Source organism: Sus scrofa, chromosome 10 (assembly GCF_000003025.6).
Source record: "Sus scrofa isolate TJ Tabasco breed Duroc chromosome 10, Sscrofa11.1, whole genome shotgun sequence".
NCBI classification, from domain to species: domain Eukaryota; kingdom Metazoa; phylum Chordata; class Mammalia; order Artiodactyla; family Suidae; genus Sus; species Sus scrofa.
The window spans coordinates 12431942-12451459 of NC_010452.4; the positions used below are offsets into that span (position 1 = coordinate 12431942).

The 19518-nt window shown below is 40.4% G+C and overlaps 1 protein-coding gene and 2 long non-coding RNA genes across 5 annotated transcripts in view; 2 read left to right on the plus strand and 1 right to left on the minus strand.

Annotated features, from left to right (window-relative positions):
* LOC110255637 lies at positions 9-7465 on the plus strand. 3 transcript variants are annotated; one of them, XR_002336209.1, is made up of 5 exons: positions 9-145; positions 1168-1287; positions 2828-3045; positions 3646-3707; positions 7209-7465. It is a non-coding gene; the product is annotated as an uncharacterized LOC110255637 (long non-coding RNA). The 3 variants fall into 3 exon arrangements; XR_002336208.1 differs by lacking the exon at positions 7209-7465 and adding an exon at positions 3803-4744; XR_002336207.1 differs by lacking the exons at positions 2828-3045; positions 3646-3707; positions 7209-7465 and having other exon boundaries at positions 11-145; positions 1168-1728.
* On the minus strand, positions 1674-15047 carry LOC110255638. The gene is made up of 3 exons (XR_002336210.1): positions 13191-15047; positions 3348-3494; positions 1674-1699 (listed from the first exon to the last, which is right to left on the minus strand). It is a non-coding gene; the product is annotated as an uncharacterized LOC110255638 (long non-coding RNA).
* KMO (kynurenine 3-monooxygenase) overlaps positions 10936-19518 on the plus strand; it is a 46541-nt gene continuing 37958 nt past the window's right edge. Inside the window, exon 1 of the mRNA NM_214076.1 lies at positions 10936-11014. Coding sequence (NP_999241.1) covers positions 10940-11014 — 75 coding nt within the window. The 5' untranslated portion in view covers positions 10936-10939. The remainder of the gene's footprint in view (positions 11015-19518) is intronic.

The following is a 19518-nucleotide window of genomic DNA, read 5'->3' on the forward strand; positions in this document are numbered from 1 at the left end:
CGTGAGGGGCAGGCTTAACTGCCCCACCTTAGCGCCCTGAGGACTCCTGGGAAACTGGTGGGAAAGGAATGCTGGGAACCCCGGCTGGCGCTGCGCTTGAACCCGGCGTTCCGGAGGCTAACAGAGGGCGGAGTATTAGCTAAAGGTCTGTATTTGTTAGCGGTGTGAGCGCAGGTTAGGTTCTTGCCTCCTCGCAGCAGAAAAAGTTCAGAAATCAGACGGAAATCGAGAAGGAAAGTTGAGGATTTACTTAAGTGAGAAATACACCTCTTAAGGAGAGGCGGGCAGAGAGGCGAGTGGGATATTCACTGGGAAGGTGGGATTTTGGGGGTCGTATTCTTTTCTTTTTCATCTCAGCTTCACCTTCCGGAAGGGAGGAGGGATTTTTGCCCTGATTTAGTTTTATTGCAGTGTCACGGCGTTGGTGTATGATGGGTACTTGTTATCTGCATAGCAGTTTAGTTATAATTTTATTATAATGAGGTCACAATGAGCAACAGGTTCCATCCGAACGTTAGAGATTCTCGCGCTCTTTTCAACCTTTCTTTGTCCCCCCCCCCCCCCACACACACACACTCTTATCACCTGAAAAGGTGTGGCTTCCTATCAGCCTGGAGGTTCTGGCTTTTCTTTATCCGTGCATGGACCGTGCTGTTTGCAGGATGCGTGGTTTCTGGCCCCATGTACTCCTTCTCTGTTTATGCCTATCTGTCTGCTCTAACAGTGGCATAACCTAGGGAGACGAATTTATTTATTCATCTACCATGTAATCACTCATTACATGTTCTTTCTATTGGCTCTTTTTTCATCTTCCGTGTAAAAATTTTGGAAAACAAAGTGTAGAGAATGAAATCATAAGTATCCATAAAAAGCCAATAATAATTACCCAGCTCTTTAACCTGTGATTTTGATGTCTGTACTGTTTCCTTTCTCAGTCAGTACTCTAAGAACTCAGTTTTTTAAATGTGTAGATGTCCTTACTTATAAATGATTGCAGAATTTTTATTATTTACATTTAGGTTCTCCAAGTCTTCTGCGTTGATAACATACATTTTGAAATTAAAGGCATATTGTTTTAATAGATGGTGATATTCTGCTTTTCGCGGAACAGATGTAAAATTGCATCAGATCTGCAGTATTATATCTTCTTGTCTTTTCTTTGAATAGCTTGAAACCAGACGACAGTTAATCAAGAAAGAGAACCATTGGATGATGTCGGAAGTCAAAAGTCCAGAACCTACAACGCAAAGCCAAGCTTATCAGAGTTAGTCTCTGTCAAATTTATTGGTAATACTTTATGCTATTTTGAGGCTTATGCGTTTGATTCATATATATATTTAACATTTGAAAATTTACATGAGAGTTCCTAATAGTCGAACTACCCACAGAACATTCCAGAACACCCTCTCCACCTCTTTATATCTCAGTACCTGTTCCCTCTGTCAAATAAGCCAAGGCTTATTTAGGAGATAGACGGTCCGAATAAAAGAAATTCAGAACAAAAGCTATGAAATGGTCGTAGAAAACAACCGCCTAGCTCCTATGTTTGTGCTTTCCACCATTAAAGGACAGACAGCACTGGACGAAAAGACCACACACTGAAGTTTAATGTGAAGATAGTATTGTTAGTGCCGTCATTGATTTGACAGAAAACTACCGAGATAAAAATGCTTACATTTTGATGTATTTGCTTCATGCCCTTTGAAAAATAAAAGAAATAACAAATTACTAATAACAGAGTGACATTTTCTTCCCCATCTTCCCAGAAACTATCATTATTTTGATATTTTATTCACCAGTATATTTATAATATAGTGTATTATTCATCAGTATTTTTTTTGTTTGCATATTGGTAAGCAAGCAATGATTTTAAAAATTTACTTAAAAGTTTTACTGTTCTATAACTGAGTTATGTTTTTAACATCTAGCCAAGTGATCTTAATAGTATTCTATCACATGAACTTAGCTCGTTTTATCACATTTTTTTTTTTTTTTTTTTGGTCTTTGCTCTTTCTTTGGGCCGCTCCCGCGGCATATGGAGGTTCCCAGGATAGGGGTCCAATCGGAGCTGTAGTCACTGGCCTACGCCAGAGCCACAGCAATGCGGGATCTGAGCCGCGTCTGCAACCTACACCACAGCTCACGGCCACGCTGGATCCTTAACCCACTGAGCAAGGGCAGGGATCGAACCCTCAACCTCATGGTTCCTAGTCGGATTCGTTAACCACTGAGCCACAATGGGAACTCCTGCTTTTTTAAAGTCTTTTAACTATTGATGTATATGCTAGTTTCATATTGGTTATTATTTGCCTGATGTATGTTTCTCATTTTAGATAATTCTGTTTCATCTTTGAGTGTATCTTCTATTTCTACAATACAGTTTTAACCTAAAATGTTAACTGATAGATGTTTTGTAAATGGGCTGTTTTAATCCCTTTTAACAATCACCTGTTGATACATGTTTTGATCCAGAAAATTTTCTAAGCCCTTTATATGTGTTAATCCTTTTAACAAAACTATACTCTGAGAGCTATTATTCCTGTTTATAGAAGAGAAAACCATGCCTGAGAGCATGCAGCTGGCTTACGATCTAAACTGTCTGGCAGGCATATTGCGGGATTCTTTTTCTGTATCATTATTAATTTTTTTTTTTCAGGAAATGGAGCCTGGCACTGCAGAATGATTTAAAAAAATTGTAAAATGTTTTTTAAAAGTAAATAAGTGGGTGTGGCAAAATTTATTTTCCAAATAGAGGCCCATCCCATCTGTTTCTCTAAGTGTGACTTTGTTACAGATGAGTCTAAATAGCATTTTCCCTTTAATTTAGGCTGGTCTTATGGCTTACTGGTAGAATCTGAGAAAAGTGACCGCCAAAGGTCCATCAGCAAAGGCTGCACTACCTCCCGTGATTCTGCTGAGACCCTTGCTCTGTGGTAAGCCAGCCGCCACGTAGAAAGTGACCGCCCTGAGACACTTGTGCCAGATAGGCTACTGGCAGATGTCCCGTCAGCAGCTGTAGCTGAGCTCCCAGCTGACGCCAAGCATGTAAGTGAACCGCCTTGGATATCTGGCCCAGAGGGGCTCAAGAGCTGTAAATCTGTCATCGAACTGAACTTGGGTCCTCTGACCTATGCACGGTAAAGCCAATCTACGGACCCTGGGTTGCAGTGAAGGGAAGTACAGTGATTATTGCATGTGCCATGCAAGGAGTACAGGCAGCTTATGCCCAAAAAACAAACAAACAAAAAACAAAACGACCCAACTCCCTGACGGGTTTCAGGGAAGAAGTTTTAAAGGTCAGGGGAGGGATGGAAGTCACAGGGTGTGTGATCAGCTCATGTACAAACGTGATTGGTTGATGGTGAGGTCACAGGGTGATGTCACAGGGGTTAACATCACCAATCCTCAGCCTTCGGCACGTCTGGGGGCTCCAAGCTCATGGTCATCAGGTAGTGAGCTTCTGTCCAATGGGCGCGATGGGCACGTTTTAGCAGCTGTAAAACAAATCAGAATGGTGCCTCAGATACTGTTATCTGTATCCTTCAGAGAGGAACTAAAGATTCTGCTCTATGTCTGATTTATTATTCACGTTGTTTTTATGGCGCGACTGCTGTTTTTTGTTCCTACATGTTCACTTTTTTTTAGTCATTCTCTAGCCAGCCTTTTGTGACTTGGGAGAGACCTGGGAGACTAAAGACTACGGGCAGGTGAGCAACATCCAGCAGTTTCCAAAATAGATGATCATCTTGTTGTAGTTTTATGCCTCTTAGGTTCTCTTCCTCCTGGCCTTTTCTTTGTGTAGGTGTCGTCTTTTGATGTGACAAGACAGCTACAGCAATTCCAAAACTTTCAGTGAAAGACTCTCGCCCAAAGTGAGAAAGACCTTTCCCAGAAGCCCTTAGCCATCTCTCTTTAAGTCCCTTTGATCCACATGGGGTTTTATGACCCTTCCAAACCAATCCCTGGCAAAGGGAAATGGGATAACCTAGACAAAATATTAAAATGCCATATATTATTAATTTTATTTAAAATATTAATTATATTTAAATATTTTGTCTTTATGAAAAAAAATTTTAATGTAGTACATGTGCTGAACATAACAGTATTTTAACTATTTTCTCTTTATGAAAATTTTAAAATGTAGTACATGTGCTGAAATAACAGTATTATAACTATTAGAATTGTCTTTCATCTAAAAGGCTTTCATTTACTCTTAACCGGACAGCGTTGGTCACTGAAACTTTTCTTATGTAGAGACAAGGCATATGAATATAGTTGCAAATACTTGTTCAAAATATGTTTAAAACTTCTTGCTTTCCCACTTTTTTTAGCTCTTGATCTTTTCTTCAGTGTTCTTTTTTAGCTTTCTGCCACAGACATATTAAATGGTATAAAACTTAGATTCTAAATTAAGTCTTTTTTTCAACATTCATAGCATTATGCCCCATTTTCAGCATTTCAGCGGACTTTGCCACTCTCAAGAGACTTTCTTAGATTTAGTTTCAGGCTGGACTCAAGGTTTTTATTTTGCTTAGAGAATTTGCGTTTGTGTGTTTCCACCTTGAACTTTGTTACCAATATTGATCTGCTTTATTCTTGTTGATATTTGCATGGTTCGTTGTGTTTCTCTTTTTCTTTGCTTTCTGTTCAAGTTATGGAACTTGATGTCCTGCCATCAAGGCCAAATAAACAATGCAGTGGTTTCCCTTTTCTTTGTTGTAAATCATACCACCTTGTTGACAAAGTTGACGTTAAGTTTCAATGCTTATTGGTCAAAATATTCTCACCATCCAAAACAAAGACTCTGATGATTCTAATTTAAGACCCCTGCCAGCCTGCAAGATTACGAAGGGGTTTCTTAGAAGAAACTCAGTAGAAACATTGGCGTATATTACTGGAAAAGTCTACAGAAAGTAGAGAAAATATTCAAAGAGAAGGAAAATATGAAAAGTTAATTAAATTAGAGAAATAGTTCAGGATGTCCAAAAGATAAATAATGTTGGAAAACAAAGTGGAAGAAACTAAAAAATAAATTTGAGGGAGTTCCTGTTGTGGTTCAGTGGAAAGAAATCCAACTAGTATCCATGAGGATGAGGTTTCGATCCCTGGCCTCACTCAGTGTGTTAAGGATCCTGCATTTCTGTGAGCTGTGGTGTAGGTCACAGATGTGGCTTGGATCCTGCATGGCTGTGGTGTAGGCTGGCAGCTGATTCGACCCCTAGCCCGGGAACCTCCATATGCCTCGGTTGTGGCCCTAAAAAGACAAAAAAATATATATATATAGAATATCTAAAACACTAGAATATTAGATTTAGATAATTGGGGGAGAGTTTGGGGATTGAATTTATGATGTCTTTGAAAATTCAGCAAAAAAAAAAAGACTACTATTAAATTGAGAAATAAAAATGTATTCTTCAGGAAAGTAAAAATAATTGTTATCAAATTTGAAAGGCCATTGTTGTAATAAGTCAAATCTTAAAGACAGATCTGAACAAAATTATGCAACAATATTGATAAAAACAGAGGAGTATAGGTTCTGGGAGAAAAGAGAAGGTGATGAAAAAAATGTTAATCTTCATTTTCAATAGCAGGAAGTCATGATCTAATACCTAAAGCCACAAACTAAAAAACCAAGGAGTTCTCTGATGGCTCAGTAGGTTAGGAATATGGCATCATCACTGCTGTGTCTCAGGTTGGTGCTGTGGCATAAGCTTGATCCCCTGCCCTGGGACTTCCATATGCTGTGGGTGTGACCAAAAAAGAAAATAAAATAGCCCAAGTCATAATAGTGCATGCTCTTTAGAGATATGGCTGTATATATGCCCTGGTGTTGAAAGTGATGGTTCTGCGCAGGGACAAATGGCAGGGAGATAAAGAGGGTGATGACTGATGGACAGCTTGTAGAACTTTTTGATTTTTAAAAGTACGTAGATGAGCAATTACTTTGAAAAGCACTAAGAAGAAAAGAAGTTAAGCAATGCTCCCTCCATTCCCCAAGAGAAATTAAAAAAAAAAAAATCAATTCCTCTACTAACATGCTGGATTTCACACCCCCTCAAGGACCTTGCACATTTTATATTCTGCTCTTCTTCCTATGTCATCAGTTTATTTCTCTTTATTGGACCATTGCCATAAACTCATGCTGTAAACTTGCTGTGTTATCTCCCACGTTTAGAAACAAAACAAAGCTGCCTCGACTTTGCATCCCACCTCAACTCCCTCCCCATGTCTAGAGTATATCTGCCCACCGTCTTGTCTTTACCTCTCATTTTCTCTTCCTCTTACTGGAGCCCACCTTCAGGGCACAGCACTCCACTGGCAGCATTCTGCCGAAGTTCACCAGTGACGACCCAGTTACAAATCCAGTTCAGCAGCATGATGTAACTGACACTCTTTCCCCTTAGAAAAACCTCTTTCCTGATCTTTGCAATATTGCTTCTCCCTCTCTTCCCTTACTTAATTAGCTACTCCTTCACCCTGTTCTCTGCCAGCTCTTCACCAGAAAATGAGGATGTGCCTCAGGCTCAGTCTTAGATGATCTTTCCTTTTTCTTCTGTTTAATTTTTTTTTAATGGGTCTCAAGTAGAGAGGGTTACGTTAACCACACTCCTTATGGTATATTATAGTATAGAAGGCCCATTCTTAATTTATTTTAATGTTTATTTCCTCCTCTACTCATCCCTACCCTTTTTTTTCTTTTCAAAACTAAACACTGAGGCAGCTCTGCAAAAATAAAAAAAAGGCATAGAACTGTATGTGCCAAGAACAATGGATAAATGAATAAACAATTACTAAGCAAGCTGAGTTCATCAAACAAAGTGAGACAATATTCTTTCAACTTCAACAGTATAAGAATGAGGAAAACAAAGGAGGATTTCCTGTTGTGGCTCAGCAGTAATGAATCTAAGTAGTGTCCATGAGGACATGGGTTCCATCCCTGGCCTCACTCAGTGGGTTAAGGATCTGGTGTTGCCGTAAGCTGTGGTGTAGGTAGCAGATGCAGCTCAGATCCCATGTTGCTCTGGCTGTGGTGTAGGCCTGCAGCTATAGCTCTGATTCAACCCCTAGCCCCAGAACTTCCATATGCTGCATGTGTGGCCCTAAAAAGAAAAAAAAAAAAATTATGAATATATGTAGAGAAAAGTGGAAATATACAGTGTCTCCTGTAAAGTAGAGCATACTCTTGAGTCATTATCTTGGAATTACAGCCTCCCATTCTTCAGACTCAGAGGATGGAGGAAAACAAATTTATTCATTTCTTCTCTTCCCTGGAGAGAATCTTCCAGAGAAAAGGGGTGTGGTCATCTTCAACTTTCCTGAGGCTCCTCTGAAGCAACTCTTTCTACCTGACTTTGGAAAGAATAGAAAGACAAGAAGCCATGGTCACAATTGCGACTTTGGAGTTCCCGTCGTGGCGCAGCAGAACCGAATCCATGAGGTTGCAGGTTTGATCCCTTGGCCTCGCTCAGTGGGTTAAGGACACAGCGCTGCCGTGAGCTGTAGTGTAGGTCACAGATGCAGCTCAGAACCCAAGTTGCTGTGGCTGTGGTGGAGGCTGGCAGCTGCAGACCCTGGCCTGGGAACCTCCATGTGTAGCAGGTGCAGCCCTAAAAGGCAGGAAAAAAAAATTGCAGCTTTGCAGTTGTTCAAGCTTTTGATGCCCTTTCTCTTACCAGGTGCCCAGGACAGTCACACCACTTCTAAAGTGACTGACTGTGTCATTCTACTCAGGTCTGTTTTCTCCTCCTGCCCAGACACATAAGAAAAGTTATCTCTTTCCTTCTGCTCCAACCCATAGAACATCAAATCCACATTATTCAGGTGTTATAAACTGTAGCTAGTTTATAATTCAGATGTTATTTAGATTGATATTGTAAAAGAAGGAAAAAAGAAAAGTCAAGATGAGACTTGAAAATTGTCACCTAACTGGACAAACAGTCCAGTAACACTGACTTTCTCTGTTAAAGGGACCAGGGAAATTCCTAGAAGGTAATAATGCGAAGTGCTTTTACTGCTGAGAATGAATTAAGAAAGGAGCTGGGACTTGCCAGTAAACTAACAGCAAACTCATTACCCGTCACTCCACTAGCATGTCATTCATACGTGTACAACCACAGGGCTGGTTATCAGCCTCTTATCTACTTGCTTGACATGTTTCTTTGGCTGAGAACAAAGATACATGTTTCTTTGGCTGAGAGAGTTATTTGCTCCACCTCATTAAGGATGTAGAAACATCATAGAATAACAGTTGTCAGCATCCTCAGAGTCAATCTCAATATCCTACAATTTTGTTTTAACAAGATCATTTATAAAGCGGATCCGTAATATGTCCTACATAAGAGTGAGAGTGCCAAAACTCTTGAGTGTTTTTTTTTTTTTCATAACTTAAGCAGATGCAACGTTACTCAGGTAATAACAGACTGTCAGGTGTGATTTTAGTAGCAGGGAGAAGGTTAGCTTCCCGTTCTCAAGCAGAGAACTGTATGTAGACTTCAGGGTATCTTATCTCTTTCTGAACTGCCAGTGAGTATTTCCCTAAGAATTTGTCTTTCAGATGAGTAACCCGCAAAATGGGCACATCGTGTGTCACAGAGAAAAAGGTACTGCACCCCTAGGCTGAGAGAGAGCAAGATGATCACACTAGTTTCACGGGAGGCATGTCGACCCAAAGGAACAAGTGCTTCAGAAACAGGCAGACATCATTCTACCGAATGAGTACAAAATCCCCACAGGAACATGGCAGGAGCAGAACTAAATCCTCTTGAAGGCAATATACTGATTTCTTAAGCTTCAAACTACTGCAGTTTTTTTTTTGTTTTGTTTTGTTTTTTTTGCCGTCATTTCTTTTTTTGTTTGTTTTGTCTTTTTGCCTCTTCTAGGATCGCTCCAGCGGCATATGGAGGTTCCCAGGCTACGGGTCTAATCGGAGCTTAGACCAGAGCCACAGCAACACGGGATCCAAGCCGCGTCTGCAACCTACACCACAGCTCACAGCAACGCAGGATCCTTAACACACTGAGCGAGGCCAAGGTTCAAACCCGCAACCCCATGGGTCCCAGTCGGATTCGTTAATCACTGCGCCATGACGGGAACTCTTTTTTTTAAGTTGAAGTATAATTCATTTACAATGTATTGTTAGTTTGTGGGATACAGTACTGTGGTTCAGTTATAATATATATAATTCAGTTACATAATCAACAATAATGAAAAAGAATGTCATATTTATGTATATAAACAATAATTGTGTATATATATTTAATGTTACATATATTTTACATATATAAATATATTAAAATATCAGAGAATATTGAATGTAATTCCTTGTGCTATACAGTGGATCCTTGTTGTTTACATAATGTTGGTCATAGCAGCAACATTATTCAAAATAGTAAAAAACTGGAGGAGTTCCCGCTGTGGCAGAGGGGCTTGGCAGCATCTCTGTAGCAGCAGGACCAAGGCTTGATCCCTGGCCTGGCACAGTGGCTTAAAGGATCCAGCATTGCTGCAGCTGCGGCCTAGGTCACAACTGCGGCTGGGAACTGATCTTTGGCCTGGGAACTCCATATTCTGCAGGTGCAGCTAAAAAAGAAAAAGAAGAAGGAAACATAGAAATGTCCATCAGCAGAGGAGTGGATCAATGGAAATGAGTGAACTAGAACTCCCTGCAATAATACAGATGGATCTTAAGAAGCATAATATTGAGAAATAGAAGCAAAGTGAAAAAAAAAAAAAAACCAGCATGAATTCATTTATAATAAAAAGAGTCAAAGAGAGAGTTCCCGTTGTGGCTCAGCAGTAACAAATCCGACTGGTACCCATGAGGATGCAGTTTTGATCCCTGGCCTCAGTCAGTGGGTTAAGGATCCAGTGTTGCTGTGAGCTGTGGTGTAGTTGAAAATGAGGCTGAGACCTGGCGTCACCATGGCTGTGGTGTAGGCTGGCAGCTGCAGCTCTGATTCAACCCCTAGCCTGGTAACTTCGTTATGCTCTGAGTGTGGCCCTAAAAAGCAAAAAAATAAAAAATAAAAAAAAAAAAACCACCTAATAAGCATGTTTTCCACCAGCTCTAACCATACTTACTCACAAGGGGGCACTATTGAGTGACATCTAGCCTAACTTTATTTCCTCACCAGGGAAAACCTTTCTCCCTACTCTCACCAGGAAGTGAAGAAGCTCCTTCATTTAGGTTCTCACTTTTATTTTGCATATCCTGTTCCATTAAAAAAGAAAACCCTGGATTCACAAATATGTGCAAAAAATTAAAAATATATATTTAAATTGGAATGAAAGAAGACAAAGACGTGGAGAGGTAATATGAAGCCATGAATGAATTTAAAAGAAGCATAATATTAACCATCTTCCCTAGTGTTAAGGCACAGATTAGATTTTAATGTTTCAGCATTTTGTGCCCACCCCCCCAAAAAAGGGAAGTGTTATCAGTTATACAATTCAAAATCTTGCTCAGGAGAATATTTTCCCGTGGTGAGTCTGTTAAAGGCAATCAGTGAGGACTGTTGAGGTGCAATTCCTAAATGGCCTTAATAACGAGAATCATCAACAGATCAAGTGTGAAAAGAAGTATAGCATCCTCTGGGTCATGAGATGAGGTCCTGGTTAGCCAAGGATGAAAATGAAAGTAAGAGTACATGGTATAGAAGAGGAAGAAAAAAGCTGTAAAACTGTACTTTAGAAACTCCTGTCTTACACATAAGACAGTGAGTTTTACTTGGCTGGATTTTTCAAGATTTGGTCATTGCAGTGAATGCCCTTTTTTTTCTCTAAAGCTGAGCTAACTGTCCTTTGGGCTACTCACGGGTTAAATTAAATTAGCCCTGCTCAAACACTGCTGCTGGCTCACAAGCGCAGGGCTTTGGGCAGATTAAAGACCTGGGAAATCAGTGTGCAGGAGGCAGTCTTCTTGGCAAGTGCTGCAACAATTATGAAAAACACCTCGGCGGTGATGGATTCATCTGACATTCAGAGGACAAGCATAGCTGTCATTGGTGGTGGCTTGGTAAGAATCGATTTGGATATATTATTCTTGTTAGTGGTACCCTCTTAATTATCGCTACTCTTTGTTTATCAGAGATCAACATATTTAATTTTTTTCCTTCCAGTTTTATTGAGCATTGTCAAAGTGTAATGTGTACCACATAATATTTGACTTACGTGTTCACAGTAAGTTTAGTGAGCATTCCTCATCTCGTATAGATAAAAAATAAAGAACAAAATATTTTTTTCTTGTAATGAGAACTCTCAGGATCGATTCTTTTAACAACTCTCATATGTAACATATAGCAGTGTTCATTTTATTTATCATGTGGATTACATGTAGATGGTGTTTATTTACATTATAACTGAAATTTGTATTTTTTGACCATACACATGGCCATTATTCTTGACTGTATTCTCTATGCTGCAGATTTCATCCTGTGACTCACTTATTTTGTAAGTGGAAGTTTGTACCTCTTAATCTTCCTCACTGTTTCACTTGTCTTAATGATTGTTATTAATCATTTGTAAGGATTGTTCATTCTCTTTTGGAATTTTTTTTTTTTTTTGTCTTTTTGCCTTTTCTAAGGCCACTACTGCGGCATATGCAGGTTCCCAGGCTAGGGGTCTAATTGGAGCTGTAGCCACCGGCCTATGCCAGAGCCACAGCCACGCGGGATCCGAGTTGTGCCTGTGACCTACTCCATAGCTCATGGCAATGCCGGGGATCAAACCTGAAACCTCATGGTTCCTGGTCGGATTCATTAACCACTGAACCACGAGAGGAACTCCTGGAACTTTTCTGATATTTAAATATGTGGTATTGGTTCAGTTTGCTTTTTTCTAGAAGAGCTATTTTATTTTCACTAAATACAAAGGTGTCTGTTTTCCCTTGGTTGGGGGGTATAGCATTTTTAAAGATAGAAAATAAAACAAATAAATTTGATTAATCCCCAAACTGGCTATGTTTTAAAAACAGATGTTATTGTAAATAGTCATTTTAACCAAAGCACTTGCCCTGCTTTGATTATTTGTTGGAGGCCAGCTCCGGCGGCCAGGGAGTGTACACTTTTTCCCAATAGGAGAGGCACATGGCATCGGCAAATGTAAGTACGGAGACAGCCTCTTTGTCCCTTCTTTCAGGGCACTGGACTGCTCAAATTTTAGGAGCATAAGTGGTTGATTATATAGACAGTTTTTTATTACAGATTACATCATAGTGTTAAAAGTACTTTGGTTAACTATTAGGCTTTGTTTTTGATCACATGGTGCAGTAGCAATACATTACATTCTCAAATCTTTAACAAAATTTAATGAGTACAATTCAAGGACAAACAGGTGCAGCATATCTTGTGGGAAAGAGGAGACTCAGCAAAAACCATTTTATGGCCAGCCAATTTCCACAAGCTGAAGAGGTTACAGACACAAAAATCTGGTATTTACAAATCTTGTTTTTAGACTAATGTACATCTTTAAGCGTTATGGCAGGAAGACAGTATAAGAAAATATAAATCAACTTTAATTAATTAGCTACCACTTAGAAGCTTCTAAAATCAAGGACAAAACTCACAGCTGGTTTTCTTTTGATCAAGAATCATATATGTCTAACTTCTACAAACCTCATTAAAATCCTAACTCTAAAGTTTATTGTAACTAGTTAGTAGATAAACACTATATATTAATTAAGTTGGATATGAATAGGGAAAAGTCCTTCCGGATGAAATTTTTATTATATCATTGTTGTAACTTTGTTAAATCACAAATCACCACAGGAAAATAAGAATAATAAGTAAATAATCAGGAAAGACTGAGGAAAACTGAATAACAAATGAAAGAGGAAAGACTAGATCACCTGAGAAGCAATCCATGTTCTCCAGCGCAAACATGGAAATTGTTTTCCCAGGAAAGCCCCAATTCTTCCCCATCAACATCAAAATGAGAGCTGTGTAACCTGAGGCCTGCCCTCGGCTTGTACCGTACAGGCAGGCTTTCATCCTGACCAGAAGCCCACCTTCGGCTTGTACCATTCAGGTGAGCTCCCTTCCTTGGTTAGGAACCTGTCTTCAGGTTTTTCCACCGTCAGGCAAGGTCGTTTTTTTGAGTCCCTGCATCTTCTCGGCTCCCCGCAATTATTAACTCAGTTTATACTGTCTAATAAGAAGAAAAAGGTCAAGAAACATAAGTTAATGCAAAATTACCATATTGCATGTTAACTAGTTATTCGAGTAACTGGGAGGTGTACATATTTAGTCACGTTTTTGGCTGATCCAGTGGAGCTGGTCCTAAGGTGGTGAATGGTGCTCTTCCCTCATTGAGCCGGTGAGATGAATGGCTGAGATGGCCCTACATCCGGCAAGATGTGGGAGGGGTCTTCCTCTGTTTCCGTTGTTATTATAGATTAAAGCTCTGCTTAACATGGGGCCGCCTCAACTAAACTGTATCTTCGTCACCTCTTAGCAGAACTCCTGTTTTGGAGTAAAACTATCCCCAGTAGTTAAAATTTAATTATTTTGTTTTCACCTTTGGTCTAATCATTTGCAGGCTTTTAGCTCATAGGTATTCATTTACTCAACAAAAATTCATTGAGGGCCGAATATGTGCCAGATCCTGTTCTAGGCTGTACATGGATGAGTATATTTTATACCACATACAGAGTTACACAGTTTGTGCTAATTCTGACTTGTATTTTGCCTTCCTTCTTGTGCTTTCCCCAAAGTACAATGATGGTTCTCATGTTTCTGTTCTTACATTTCAAAATGCTAAGGAATACTATCACATGCCCTGTCGGTCAATGCATGTGACATAGCTCATAGTTATCATTTCTGTATACTTCATACCAGGCTTCAGTCCAACTGTTTCCTACCAAAATTTTGCATAACATGAGAATTCATGTGTTCAACAAAATCTCATCGAGTGCCTACATGTGCCAACGTTGTTTTAGATTCAGGGGTGAGCATTCAGGGGAGAGAAAGACAATGGAGAAGAGAAGAGAAAAGTTCCCTGAGACCTAAGCACCGTGATCGAAATGCCAGCAGGGCACTGCCGTCAAGAGTGTCTTGGCCGTTATCTGTCTAGAGTGTGGTCAGGGACATCCTTTCTGTCTAGAGTGTGGTATGCCCTGAATCATGAGAAGGAAGCCACACTGAAAGGGCTGCAGAAAGAGCAGTTGGGGTAGAGGAAACCCTGTGGGAAGAGAAATGAGTTGGGCACGTTTCTGAAGCAATCAGAAAGGCAGAAAGAATGAATCTGGAGAGGCGTAGCTGCCGAGGCTGGAGAATGAAGTAGCCAGAGATCCTAGGATCTTAAAGAGCAAGGCAGACAGACTTTTATCAGTGGAAACCATCGGAGGAGTCTAGGTGGGAAAGCAAAAGCTGTGATTTTAAGTTCCCGAGGCTGCTATGTGAGAACTGGGAGGATTTAAGCCCAGGTAGACCAGTTAAGAGGCTGTTGTGTTTGTCCAAAACTTGGACTAGGGTAGAAGCCGTGACCTCTCTTAAAATGTCTCTTAGAAATTGAAGGGGGAGATAAATATGTAATAGGATATATGGTTTTGGAAGGCATTAAAATGTGGGTATCATCCATGGATTTCTCCCTGAATAACACCCTAACTCTTCATCATGGTTACATACATTCCTGCATACATACGTGTGCAGGAAAACAGAAGACGTGCATTACTACACATGTATTAAGAAGCAGCTAAAATTCCTCTGCAGAGTTCGTGTTTGCCTTATTGCTCAGGCCATGCCGAGGAATCATGTATGATTCCTTTTTTCATTTTATGCAAACCCCATTCCTCCTTTCCTCTCCCCGGAAGCCTTGGTGGCTCTATATCCAAAATAGGTGTCCGTTCTGACCATTGCTGCCACCCTGGTGGAGGCCTTCCTACTCCTCGTCCATACTCCTGCAGCCTCCTGCTCGTGGTCGCTCAGCTTCTACTCTTAGCCACCGTGGTCACACAGCAGCCAGCATCCTCCTTTTATCATTGGTATGATAATTATCTCTCCATGCTTAAAATTTCCCAATGGTTTCCCATTACAAATAAAATAAAATCCAAACTCCTTACCAAAAAGCCCTACAGGAACTGAGCCTATCCACCTGCCTGGCCTCATCCTCTCCCTATTTTTTTTTTTTTATATTATCTATCAGTGTCTGAAATTATACACTTTATTTTAGGTAAATAGGTAAATTATTTTTTAAATATCTGCTCCAAGTAGTATATAAACTCTTATTTACCGATGTATTCCAACAGCTGGAACCATGGAATTGCTTAATGTCATTATTTGGTTAGTATTTGATGGATGGATAAATGAATGAGAGGAATTTTATAAAAAACTCTTCTGCTATGTGGGTGAAGGAAATTTCATAATGGATGAAAGCCTGAATATTGAGGAAATTAAGCAAAAAAGCATTGATTAAATAGAGCAGTTCAAGAAGGTTATTTCAATACATATTTTATTTTCTTGTCCATCTTATTCCATGTGGGGTTTTTTTTTTTCACCTGTCGCATTCTTTTCCTCCCCATGGACTGATCCTAGTCCCTGACACTGTCTCATTCATTAAAGGCTCTCCCTGGGCCCCAGGGGGAAAAATTGCAACAGAACCGAGAGCATTTACTCCAAAGTCCAAAGAATACGGTGAACTCGTGTTTTCCCAGTGGTGCCTTGCCGAGTGAAAAATTACCCTAAGAATTTGTCCTTGTTCTAATTAGTGATCCTCTGGTCCTGTGATAAACCAGCTGACTTCTGTTCTTTGAATGTACGTCAGGTCAAACAGTTCTGAAATCCCCCCTCGATCCATGGAATCCTACTGAGAAACTAAAGGTGAAAGAAACTAAACCATGATCATAAATTGTGAAAGTTTAGCTATTGAAGAGCAGGAAAAGATGTTGAAACAGACTTTCAGGAACACTGATCTGAATATTTAGAAAAATCACGATAATGGAGTTCCTGTTAAGAATCCAACTAGTATCCATGAGGATGCAGGTTCGATCCCTGGCCTCGCTCCATTGGGTTAAGGATCTAGCATTGCCATGAACTGTGGTGTTGGTTAACAATGCAGCTTGCATCTCGTGTGGCTGTGGCTGTGGTATAGGCCAGCAGCTGCAGCTCTAATTCAACCCCTAGCCCGAGAATGTCCGTATGACACAGGTGTGGGCCCTAAAAAGAAAAACATAAAGAAGAAAAATCACTGTATTGACGTAATTATTTTCCCTCTTGTGTGAAACACTGCTCCCAATCCCTCCCCCTACAAAGGGCTGACCTGCTGGAAGCTAGGGGAGCCACTCTTCTGCAAATGCACACAGGATTATTAGCCTTTATCACAAACTATGGTTTATTCCAGTTACAGATTTACAGCGTTTATTCCCCGCAGAAGGAAATAATGAGTTTAGAGGTTTTCTTATCTTTGGGTCCTTCTTTTCCTGTTATAAATATTATCCCAGTGCCTTATACTATCAAACACTAAACTGTTTTGCATGCATGAGTTTGCTTTCAGAACAAAGTGGGGGATCATGTGTGGGCAATTAAAAGGAAGACAATAGGAGTTCCCACTGTGGCTCAGAGGGTTAAGAACCCAACTAGTATCCATGAGGATGCAGGTTTGATCCCTGGCCCCGCTCAGTGGGTTAAGGATGTGGTGTTGCCATGAGCTGTGGTGTAGGTTATAGACGCAGATCAGATCTGGCATTGCTCTGGCTGTGGGTAGGCCAGCAGCTGCAGCTCTGATTAGACCCTCAGTCTGGGAACTTCCATATGCCATGGGTGCAGCCCTTAAAAAACAAGCAAACAAACAGAAGGAAAACGCTGGTTTTCATGGGAATGGAGTCCTTTGAAGGATTAACATGAAAAAGGGTTTGAGAAACAATCTCTACTTTTCAGGCTGGAAGGAATTTTACAGGTGTAGCTTTCCAATCTAACCAGTCAACCCAGGGGCAAACACTGCCACACGAGATGCCTACTGTGTGTTCAGGTGGTACATCTTCTCTTCACAAGGTGACAAGCCAGAGAAGTCAAAGGGAAGGCTAACTCTCTGCACACGGGTCCTTAAACTACGCAGGTCTTCAGATCCCTAGTATTCAGGAAAGCTGCTTCTGGGTGAGTGTGTCCAGGGTCTCTGGTTTGTGATGGAAATGATCGGAGCCAAAGGGCACGCCTTCAGCCGCTGCTACCTGAGCCCTTGACCTGGGCCTGAAGTTGAGTGTTTCAGCTGAAAGGACTCTTCCAGGCTTAGTGGTTGCCGGCTGCTGCCATGTGCACATTGCTCTGGCACACACTTGGAAGATGCGTTTTAGGGTGGCGTTGAAGCAGCCACATTCCAGAAAGAGGGTGTGCATCTCAGAAGGTCTGGGGGTTTGGTCCCTGTCACCAAGACTTGTGCTTTGATGGATCATTTCATTACTGTGAAACACTGAGTTCCTAGCCAAAGTGGGGCAAATGCTTGGATTAAAATGACTGTTTACAGTAATATCGGTTTTTATTTTTTTTAATTACTCAAATGAATTTAGCACATCTGTAGTTGTATAATGATCATAACAATCTGATTTCACAGGATTTCCATCCCACAGCCCAAGCACATCCCCTCACCCCCTAAACTGTCTCCTCCGGAGACCATAAGTTTTTCAATGTCTGTGAGTCAGCATCTGTTCTGCAAAAAAGTTCAGTCTGTCCTTTTTTTAGATTCCACATGTCAGTGAAAGTATTTGATGTTGGTGTCTCATTGTATAGCTGACTTCACTTAGCATGATAGTTTCTAGGTCCATCCATGTTGCAAAAAAATGCTGGTATTTCATTCTTTTTAATGGCTGAGTAATATTCCATTGTGTATATGTACCACTCTGCTGGATCCACTCCTCTGTCAATGGACATTTAGGTTGTTTCCATGTCTTGGCTATTGTAAATAGTGCTGCAATGAACATGGAGTACATGTGTCTTTGCAAGTCGTGGTTTTCTCTGGGTAGATGCCCAGGAGTAGGATTGCTGGATCAAAAGGTAGTTCTATGTTTAGTTTTCTGAGGAATCTCCATACTGCTTTCCACAGTGGTTGCACCAATTTACAATCCCACCAACAGTGTACTAGGGTTCCTTTTTCTCCACACCCTCTCCAGCACTTATTGTTTGTAGACTTTTGGATGATGGCCATTCTGGCTGGTGTAAGGTGGTACCTCATCATGGCTTTGATTTGCATCTCTCTAATAATGAGTGATGTTGAACATCTTTTCATGTGTTTCTCGGCCATCTGTATGTCTTCTTTGGAGAACTGTCTGTTTAGATCTTCTGCACATTTTTTGATGGGGTTGTTTGTTTTTTTGGTATGGAGCTGCAGAAGTTGTTTATAAATTTTGGAGATTAATCCCTTGTCAGTCGATTCACTTGCAAAGATTTTCTCCCATTCTGTGGGTTGTCTTTTTGTGTTGTTTAGGGTTTCCTTTGCTGTGCAGAAACTTTTAAGTTTGATTAGGTCCCATTTGTTTATTTTTGTTGTCAATACTCTGAGAGGTGGATCTGAGAAGATGTTGCTGTCGTTTATGTCAGAAAGTGTTTGGCCTGTGTTTTCCTCTAAGAGTTTTATAGTGTCTGGTCTTATATTTAGGTCTTTAATCCATTTTGAGTTTATTTTTGTGTATGGTATTAGGGAGTGTTCTAATTTCATTCTTTTCCATGTGGCTGTCCAGTTTTCCCAGCACCACTTATTGAACAAGCTGTCTTTTCTCCATTGTCTATTTTGCCTCCTTTGTCATAGATGAGTTGGCTGTAGGTGCATGGGTTTAATTCTGGACTTTCTATCCTGTCCCACTGATCTATATTTCTGTCTTTGTGCCAGTTTTGATGATTGTTACTTGGTAGTATAGTCTGAAGTCAGGGAGCCTGACTCCTCCAGCTCCATTTTTCTTTTTCAGGATGTCTTTGGCTCTTCTGGGTCTTTTGTGCTCCCAAGCAAACTTTAAAATATTTTGTTCGAGTTCTGTGAAAAATGTCCTTGGTAATTTGATAGGGATTGCATTGAATCTGTAGATTGCCTTGGGTAGTATAGTCACTTTGATAAAATTGACTCTTCCAATCCAAGAGCATGGTATGTCTTTCTGTCTATTTGTGTCGTCTTTGATTTCTTTCATCAGTGTCTTATAGTTTTCAGAGTACAGGTCTTTTGTCTCTTTAGGTAGGTTTACTCCTAGGTATTTTATTCATCTCAATAGACCTCAAATTCAACTTATTCCCATACGTATTTTATTCTTTTGGATGTGATGGTGAACTTATGTAACATCTACCAGCATATTTTTCTTTTACTTTTATGCAAATCTTAATTACAAGGAGTTCCCATTGTGGCTCAGCGGTAACAAACCTGATTGGATTCTTGAGAGCGAGGGTTTGATCCCTGGCCCCACTCAGTGGCTTAAGGATCCAGCATGGCCCTGAGCTGTGGCATAGGTGGCAGATGTGGCGCAGATCTGATGTTGCCGTGGTTGTGGTTGTGGTGTAGGCTGCAGATGCAGTTCCAATTTGACCCCTAGCCAGGGAACTTCCAGATGCT